Source organism: Bison bison, unplaced genomic scaffold (assembly GCF_000754665.1).
Source record: "Bison bison bison isolate TAMUID 2011002044 unplaced genomic scaffold, Bison_UMD1.0 scf7180017864379, whole genome shotgun sequence".
Taxonomy (NCBI): Eukaryota; Metazoa; Chordata; class Mammalia; order Artiodactyla; family Bovidae; genus Bison; species Bison bison.
The window spans coordinates 12189820-12199303 of NW_011494951.1; the positions used below are offsets into that span (position 1 = coordinate 12189820).

Here is a 9484-nt window from a genome sequence, read left to right on the forward strand (position 1 = left end):
CTAGGTTGGTCATAACTTTCCTTCCAAGGAGTAAGTGTCTTTTAATTTCATGGCTGCAATCACCATCTGCAGTGATTTTATAGCCCCCCCAAAATAAAGTCAGCCACTGTTTCCACTGTAGAGCCCCCCAAAATAAAGTCAGCCACAGTTTCCACTGTTTTCCCATCTATTTGCCATGAAGTGATGGGACCGGATGTCATGATCTTAGTTTTCTGAATGTTGAGCTTTAAGCCAACTTTTTCACTCTCCTCTTTCACTTTCATCAAGAGGCTCTTTAGTTCTTCTTCACTTTCGGCCATAAGGGTGGTGTCAACTGCGTATCTGAGGTTATTGATATTTCTCCCAGCAATCTTGATTCCAGCTTGTGCTTCCTCCAGCCCAGTGTTTCTCATGATGTACTCTGCATAGAAGTTAAATAAGCAGGGTGACAATATACAGCCTTGACATACTCCTCTTCCTATTTGGAACCAGTCTGTTGTTCCATGTTCAGTTCTAATTGTTGCTACCTGACCTGCATACAGTACCTAATGGCCTATCAGATCGGCAATATTCAAAAGCCTGAAAACATACAATTAGGGAGGTTGTGTGAAAGCAGGCACTATCTCACATTGCTGTTGAAAGTGCAAAATGATACAACGCTTACAAAGACATCTCTCTTCTCTCTTCATTGTTCATTGCAGCATTATTTGTTAAAGCAAAATACTGGAAAGAATCCAAATACGCTCCCTAAAAGATTGGTTAAAAAAACAATAGTGTGTGTGCTTAGTTGCTCAGTCGTGTCTGACTCTTTGTGACCCCACAGACTGTAGCCCACCAGGTTCCTCTGTCCATGAGATTTTCCCAGTCAAGAATACTGGAGTGGGTTGCCATTTCCTTTTCTAATGCAATGAAGTACCATGTCACGGTAAAAGAAAAAGATTATTTCCATCAACAGATTTAGGATGATTTCCAGCTTATTCTTGGAGAAGGAAATGGCAACCCATTCCAGTATTCTTGCTGGGAAAATCCCACGGGCAGAAGAGCCTGGCAGGCTACAGTTCATGGGGTCGCAAAGAGGTGGACACGACTGAAGCAACTGAGCATGCACGTGCACCAGCTTATTCTATTAAAGTAAGATGCAAAAGGGTATATATAACATTATTTATAGATATAAAGGGGTAAAAGTTTGTTTTTGTACAAGAAAGGAAGGGAAGGGATAAGAGAAGGAAGTAGGAAGAAGGAAAGGATAAAACTAATAAAAATGGGGCAAGAGTATATAGGAGATAAAAGAGTTAGGGATTGAAACAAAACTCTGAATATATATATATTTTTATGTAATTTTAATTTTGAGCTGTTTTTCATATTCAGAAAGGAGAAGGAAGAAAGGAAAGCAAATCTTGAAACTGAATAAAACAGAACAAATGACTAACTGTATATCAAATTTATAATATAACTACACAGAGAAAAGAATTCAAATAAGTTATGTATATATACTCTATCTCCCTTAATGAGATACAATTCAAGAACAAATAAAGCAAGCAAAGAAATTTAGAACTGTACATAGTAGATGTGTTATTGCTAATGGTGTTGATATTTTAATTTTGAAAATTTTAAAAATATATATTGTAAGACCAAATTGAATGACTATATGGATGTTGTTGGGAACAGGGTTTTTTTCCTGTGGAAGAAGGGAAGATCATATGTGCAATGGTGAAAATGAAAAAGAAATCTGTGACGTTGTATTTGAATTGGAAATATTTTATAAAATCCTTATCATATGTATATTTTATTCCAGCCCTAAGGTCTAGTGATGACTTTGCAGGTGGCCATAGTGGTAAAGAGTCCACTCGCCAATGCAGGAGATGTAAGTGACGCGGGTTAGATCCCTAGGACAGGAAGATCCCCTGGAGGAGGGCCGGGCAACCCACTCCAGTATTTTTGCCTGGAGAATCCCCAAGGACAGAGGAGCCTGGTGGGCTATAGTCCCTAGGGTCGCAAATGAGTTGGACGGTAGTGACGCGACTTAGCACGCACGCATGTGTTACTAAAAAAAAAGGGGGGGTCTAATGATAGGGATACTGGGATACTGATCTATCCCAGTAGCAATGAGTTTATTATTCAAAATTCAGATCTTAGTTTCTGTATATCATTCTACATTAAAAGGAACCACAGCTTCACGGAGCAATGGAGGATTCCAGGTCTAAGGCAGGAAAAGTATAAAATGAGCCTGGAATATCTTGTGCTAGAAAATAAGGTGCACACAAAGCTTTCTTTGCAGGAAATAGTAATTGATAAATGTAGACAGAATGTGCCTTAGGTTTCGATGCTGGGAGGGATTGGGGGCAGGAGGAAAAGGGGACAACAGAGGATGAGATGGCTGGATGGCATCACTGACTCGATGGACGTGAGTCTGAGTGAACTCCGGGAGTTGGTGATGGACAGGGAGGCCTGGCGTGCTGCAATTCATGGGGTCGCAAAGAGTCGGACACGACTGAGCGACTGAACTGAGCTGAAACGGATATAATTATACCAAACCCACAGGACTGTTATGCAGAATAAGTGAGTGAGTACGTGTAAATGAAATAGTGTACAGAAAACACTGTGTTGGACAGTTATTGTATTACCCCACCCCCAGCCCCTTGAAAGAGACTATGAAAGCCAGCGCCTCCCTACGCCTAGCAGGGGATTCAGAGCAGCGACCACAGAGGTGTGAAAACCTCCGGGCTTACTAGAAGGAACACACCCTGAGAGCCGCGGTGTGACGCACTTCCGGCCTTTGTAGTTTATCGTTATCCAGGCTGAGATTGTCAAGGATTCGAAGGTGGTGCCGCGGCTGCCCGGTGAGCTTCGGAGTCGGGCTACCGCAGGGCCTTTGAAAAGTCCGGACTGTGCGCTGTGACTCTGGACTGGGTGTGGGGAGGAGGCAGCGGGTCTTCTTGGCCAGGGCTTGGCTGGAAAGGTGAGGGGCAGAGGAGGCTGCCCCGGAACCTGCAAGGGCCTTGTTAGTTGAAAGTCAGCGTCCGTGTCCCCACCCCCATCCCCTTCGTCTGTTCCTGAGCCCTTCAAACACTTGGTCCTAGCACCGGTGTCCTTCGGAACTCTCTTTCCCTGCATCCTAGGATAAGATTAGGTTCCGATAGCCAGAATGGTTTGTATTTTCCCACGGCTGCCATTCTCTACTGGGGGCTTATTTTAAACAATGAGCACTATAGTTTTATAACATTGCCACAGCCTCTTTTAGTCTGATTCACTCAAGAATGTATAGGCTCTTGCCAACTGTTGATTTAAAACAAAACAAAACACGAATATTTAAATAGCACTTACATGTCCGCCAGCACTGTTCAAAGCACTTTCCCGATATTAACTTAGTTCTAGTAACTTTATGAGGTAGACACTAGTAGTATGTTACTTCCCCGTCCCGCCACCTTTTTTTCTTTTTTAAGGCCCAGGAAGAAAATAAAGTTGAGTAACTAGCCCCGGGTTTTACAGCTGGTAATGGGGTGTACTCAGGATTCACATCCAGGGAGTCTGACTTCAGAGTCCATTTTCTTAAACCCTTTGCCGTGCTGACTCAGCTCTTTTTTTCTGTATTAGTTTTATTGTAAGGGAAGTGAGTTCCCTTATTTGAATATGGTGCTACCCCTTTTACACTTTAGTAATCTTGAACTTCTAGTTAGGATTTAAGTTTAGAGAGAGGAATATACTCGAGGACGTGTGCCGTCTGCAAACCTGATGAAGCAGCCATTTCATTTGTGTGTGTACACCTGTTTTCCCACCCACTCGCTGGTGTTGCGCTTTGATCAGTAGAAAAGATGACAGAGAAGAGGGAAATTGATCTCAGTGAAACTGAGAATAGCACCAGAATGGACCAGAATAGCACCAGGTGGCGCTAGCGGTAAAGACCCTGCCTGCCAATGCAGGAGACATTAGAGACGCGGGTTGGATCCCTGGGTTGAGATGACCTGGGGAGGGCATGGCAACCCACTCCAGCAGTCTTTCCTGGAGAGCCCCATGGACAGAGGAACCTGGCAGGCTGCAATCCATAGGGTCGCAAAGAGTCAGACACACTGAAGCGACTTAGCACCCGTGCATATCAGAAATGGTTTTCTGTTGGCAGAGCTCAAAGCTTCAGTTGCATTGTCTGTGAACAGAAAAGCTTTGACTTGAAACCAAGATGAGTAGGTAGCAAATAGGGAAAAGATATTTTTCAGGGGCCTGAAAAGTTGACTAAACAAGTGGTTGTTTATTCCTTTGAAACCAATCTTGGTTAATTGAGTAATTTGTACCCCAAAACTTTCTCACCCTAAAACAAGCTCAGCAGACCTGGTTCATGCTACCACCATCTCACCCCTGAACTATTACTTTAGCTTCTCTTCCTGCTTCTGCTTTCCCCATAGTCTTTTGTAGCAGCAGCCAGTTATGTTTTTATATTAAAACTGAGTAAAATTTTATCACCCCTCTTGCTTGAAACTTCCAGTAGCTTTCCTCGTCTCTTAGAGTACAAGGCAGAACCCTTATAATGGCTTTTCATGATCTGTTCCTAACCTGACTTCATCTCCTGTTCCTGTCTTGTTTGCCTTCTCTCTTCTAGCCACATTGGTTAACTAACTGTTCCTTGAAAAATGCATACATGCTCCTGCCTCCAAGAACTCAGTGTTCCCGTGCATGCAACAGTCTTTCTCCAGATAGTTCCATGATTTGCTCCTCACTTCCTTCAGGTCTCTGCTCAAATAATAGTTTATCAACAAGGCCTTCCTTGACTAACCCACATAAAATAGAAACCTTTCTTCCCTCTTACTATATCCTTTACATTTATTGTTCTGCATAGGATTTATCACTACTTGACATACATTTAATTATCGTCTGGCCCCTCTGACCCCCTTTTGTCCTCCTGTCTCCTTCTTCCCCCTACATAGAGGAGAAATAGTGGTATAGTGATTGAGAATATGAATTCTAAAGGTAGGTTTTCTGGGTTTGAATTGCAGCCTCACCACTAACTACTTGTGACGCTTTGGGAGAATGATATAGACTCTTTATGCCTCAGTTTTCTCATCTGCAATATGGGGTTAATAATAGTACCTTAACTCATGGTTGCTTTGTGGATTAATTGAGTTAATATATGTAAAGCATCTAAAATGGTGCCCAGTACATTAAAAGCACTGTAAATGTCAATTATTGTTATAAGACTGTAAATTCCTTGAGGTGAAAACTGTTTTTGTTTGTAGCCCAAAAGAGTACCTGGAATATGGTAGGCTCTGAGTAAATATTTGCTAAATGAATGAATTGGCATATGAAAAGTTCAACAGAAAAAGATAATGTGGTCAGAGTGGTGGTGAGTTGGGGGAAAACATGAATTCAGGGATCCTATCTTTTGAGTAGAAACTGTCTCCACTCTTCCTGAGGTGGTCTATAGAAGTCAAGCAAGCCAAAGATGTTAGAAATTTGTGAAGGGATAATGTTCACAGGTTACTCAGAAGGATGCTGTCTCATACCAATGTGCTTTTTTTTTTTTTCTTTGATGACTATAACCAATAATGGCAATATGAATTTAACTTTTCTTTTAGTTGTAGTATGATCAATGTTCACTAACAACTTAAATAATCTATCCTTAGTTTTTTAAATTTTGTGATGCCTGCCAATACTTATGAATGATGTAGTGTTATTTCTACAGTGAATTACAGTAATTTTACTTAAAATTAGAACAAAAATATTTTAAAAACTATAAGTCATGATCCCTATGTGGGTCGTGTAATCTATATAGTGGGTTATGACCAGGGTTTTTTGTTTTTTTCATTTTAAAAACTAGGATTTTAAAAATAAGAGTATATATCACATAAGGTAAGTATACATGGTATTTTGTAAAAAAAAAAAAAAATTATTTCCATTTTTGTGTTTGTGTATATCACACATGCACAAGCGTATACTCATATGCACATGTATATGTGTTCTGGGTCATAATATAAAATATTTCTACTAAAGGCCCTGGTCAAAAATGTTTGAAAGCCTGTGCCCAAGAATGGTGCTTGGAAATCACTAGGTCACATAATTATTTTTCTTTCAGAAGACTGCCTGTCCTGATTAAGATTGTTCATAAGGTTAAGTGGTCATAGACATTTGTCTCTTTTTTAAAAAAATATTTATATATATTTCCCTGTTCCAGGTCTTAGTTTCAGCACACGTGATCTTTGACCTTTGTTGCAGCATGCAGGATCTTTAGATGTGTCATGTCGAATCTAGTTTTCCAACCAGGAATCACACCCAGGCCTCATGCATTGGGAGTATGGAGTCTTAGTCACTGGATCACCACTGGAAATTCTGACATTTGTCTCTTTATTAGCACTTATTTTACATACAGTTGCCCACTCTCCATCCTTGAGGAGCTTCAAAGAGAAACAGTTTCCAAGAAATTAAAAGGTAAGAAAGAGCTAAAATTCTGTATTTTAAAAATAGTAAAACTAACATTTCCTTCATTTTACTATCTATGAGCCAAGCCCACTCCAGTTGACTACTTTCTGATTCTTTTGCCATTGTGTTTAGATCACTAGGATATTCATTTAATCTTTCAATAAAATTTATAAGAAAAAATATTTGAAAATTTTATAAGAAAAATAGTCATAGTAGTGATTAATTTTTTAAAAAAGATTATTTATTTATGACTGCTCTGGGTCTTTACTGCTGCATGCAGGCTTTCTTTAGCAGTGGGTGAGGGGGCTGGTCTGTAGCTGTGGTGCCCAAGCTTCTCAGTTCTATAGTTTCTCTTTTTTGCAGAGAAACGGGCTTCAGTAGTTGTGGCGCTTGGGCTCCATAGTTGTTGCTCATGGGCTCTAGAGCACAGGCTCAGTAGTTGTGGCCCACGGGCTTAGTTGCTCCACAGAATGTGGGCTCTTTCTGGACCTGGGATTGAAACTATGTCCCCTGCACTGGCAGGCAAATTCTTTGCCACTGAACCACCAGAGAAGCCCCACAGTCATGGTAATTTATAATACTTTAGAGTTTACCAAACTGCCTGCTTCTTTGTGCTCTGTATCTGTGCTCTTATTTAATTTCTATATCAACCTAGAGAGGTAGACAAGGTTGGCTTTAGGATTCCTATGTTATAGATTAAGTAGACTAAAGTGCAGAAGGTGAAGCCCAAGACTGTGGAGGGAGTACCTGGGGATCAGTCTCAATTCCAGGTTTCCCTGCTCCAAGCAGGCATCTCTTTCCTCCAGACCTAACGTGCTTCAAAGAATTCAGCTTCTTTTCCCCAGGCACATTTTTGTTTTTGTTGTTCCTCATTCTATTTATTTATCTTCTTTACTTTCCCTCCCTACTCCTTTTTCTTTCCTTTTTCTCCTTGATTCTTAGTGTCTTCTGTGACATCTTGGAACCAAAGTGTTTGTTTACCTCCCTTCAACTAAAAACTGCCTGAGTCTAGTATCTTGCCATTCAAATGGAAACCCAGGATATTCAAACTGATTTATTTGAGCTGATTCATTCAGGATGATCAAACAGTCCCTTCAATAAATCTCAGGGAGGGGGCATTGTTTTGGTTTTGTTTTCCTTCCTGTATTACCTTCACCAGTATTTGCTTAATCATTATCATTATTATTATTAATCATGCATTCATGTTCTTCATTAGAGTTACTGATTTGGGTATAAATACTTCCAGTGCCTACCAGCAAAAAGAATTTTCTTCATTTTCTTTCCTGCAAATTATTTTTTAGATTTTGGGATTTCCAGAAGAAAAGATCAAGAGGGAATTATTAAGATTAGATTCTTTTTCTGAATAGCCACAGCCTTGGCCCTTCAGACTCCAGAGATGCACGAGGGACTTCTAGCAGTGAAAGTGAAAGAGGAAAAGGGGGACCACACAAGAATGGGCCAGGAACCTGGCCTGTCAGGAGATAACCCTCATACCAGGGAGATCTTTCGTAGACGCTTCAGACAGTTCTGCTACCAGGAGACACCAGGGCCCCGAGAGGCTCTTCGAAGACTCCAGGAGCTCTGCCATCAGTGGCTGAGACCAGAGATGCACACCAAAGAGCAGATCCTGGAGCTGCTGGTGCTGGAGCAGTTCCTAACCATCCTGCCCGAGGAGCTCCAGGCCTGGGTGAGAGAGCACCGCCCAGTGAGTGGAGAAGAGGCGGTAATTGTGCTGGAGGATTTGGAGAGAGAGCTGGATGAACCAAGAGAGCAGGTGGGAAGAAGGGAGAACAAGGATTTGTGCTTGTATGGTGAAGCATGGGGTTTCAGTGCAGTAAGAGGAAGAGGAGGAAAAGATGGATTTCTTTATACCTGACTTGATCTGTAATAGACTCTTTAATCTCTCCACCTTTTCTCTTTGCCAGTTTCTTGATCCATCTTTTCCTATCCATTGATCCTGAGAAGGCCTTGCAGTATCTTCTCTGATATTTGGTTTCCAATTGTCCTTAATTTTTGCCAGGTCCCAGCCCGTGATCATGAACAAAAGGAGCTTGTGAAGGAGAAAGCAGCTCTAGGAACAGCCCAGGAGTCATCAAGTAACCAGCTCCAAACCTTGGAAGAGCGGCCTCAGTGGAACTTGAGAGGGGTGGGCCCGATTCAGGAGATTGGTGAGGATTAGAATTTGCTCAGGAAGCCTAAGTCATTCCCCGAATGGTCATCAATTCAGCATGTTTACTTGTTGTTTACTTTGGGCCCGGCATTGTGCTGGGTACTGGAGAAGCAGTGATGAGCAAGGTAGACATGGTCCTTGCCCTTAGGGAGTTTACAGTCTGGTGGGAGAGGTAGACAATAAACAGGCAATTGTGATACAGGGCATCTTCTCACTGAAGCCCAAGTATAATTGTTAAGAGTGGGAAAGTAAATAGAAAACATGGTTGCTTGTCCCCTTCCACCCACTCTCCTGACCAGTATTTTCCTTTCTTTGGGAACACAACATTCATGTAATCCATTTATTATTTCAGACAATGAGACTGGAACTTGGAATGTGGAGTTAGCTCCAAAGAGGGAGCTGTCTAAAGAAAAGAAATCTCTTGTGGAGGCACCTGAAAAACTGAATGGTGATACTATTCCAGTGCCTGAGTATGGAGAGACCTGTGACCAGGAAGGTAGACTGGAGAGGCAACGGGGAAGCTCTTCAGTGGAAAGACCCTATGTCTGCAGTGAATGTGGGAAAAGCTTCACCCAGAATTCCATCCTTATTGAGCACCAGAGAACGCACACGGGCGAGAAGCCCTATGAGTGTGATGAGTGTGGGCGCGCCTTCAGCCAGCGGTCAGGACTGTTCCAGCACCAGAGACTCCACACTGGGGAGAAGCGCTATCAGTGCAGCGTTTGTGGCAAAGCCTTTAGCCAGAATGCTGGGCTTTTTCATCATCTCAGGATCCACACGGGGGAAAAGCCTTACCAGTGCAATCAGTGCAGTAAGAGCTTTAGTCGACGTTCTGTCCTCATTAAGCATCAGAGAATTCACACTGGAGAAAGACCTTATAAATGTGACAAATGTGGCAAGAACTTCATCTACCATTGCAACCTCATCCAG

General features: G+C 41.9%; 1 protein-coding gene across 1 annotated transcript; it reads left to right on the forward strand.

The window, feature by feature from the left end:
• Positions 1 to 2791: 2791 nt before the first annotated feature.
• Positions 2792 to 9484, forward strand: ZSCAN23 (zinc finger and SCAN domain containing 23; the record flags this gene model as incomplete). Its single annotated transcript, XM_010857382.1, has 5 exons — positions 2792 to 2819; positions 6317 to 6393; positions 7752 to 8158; positions 8405 to 8552; positions 8907 to 9484. Coding segments are annotated over exons 3-5 (1104 nt in total), but the record flags the coding sequence as incomplete, so codon positions are not given.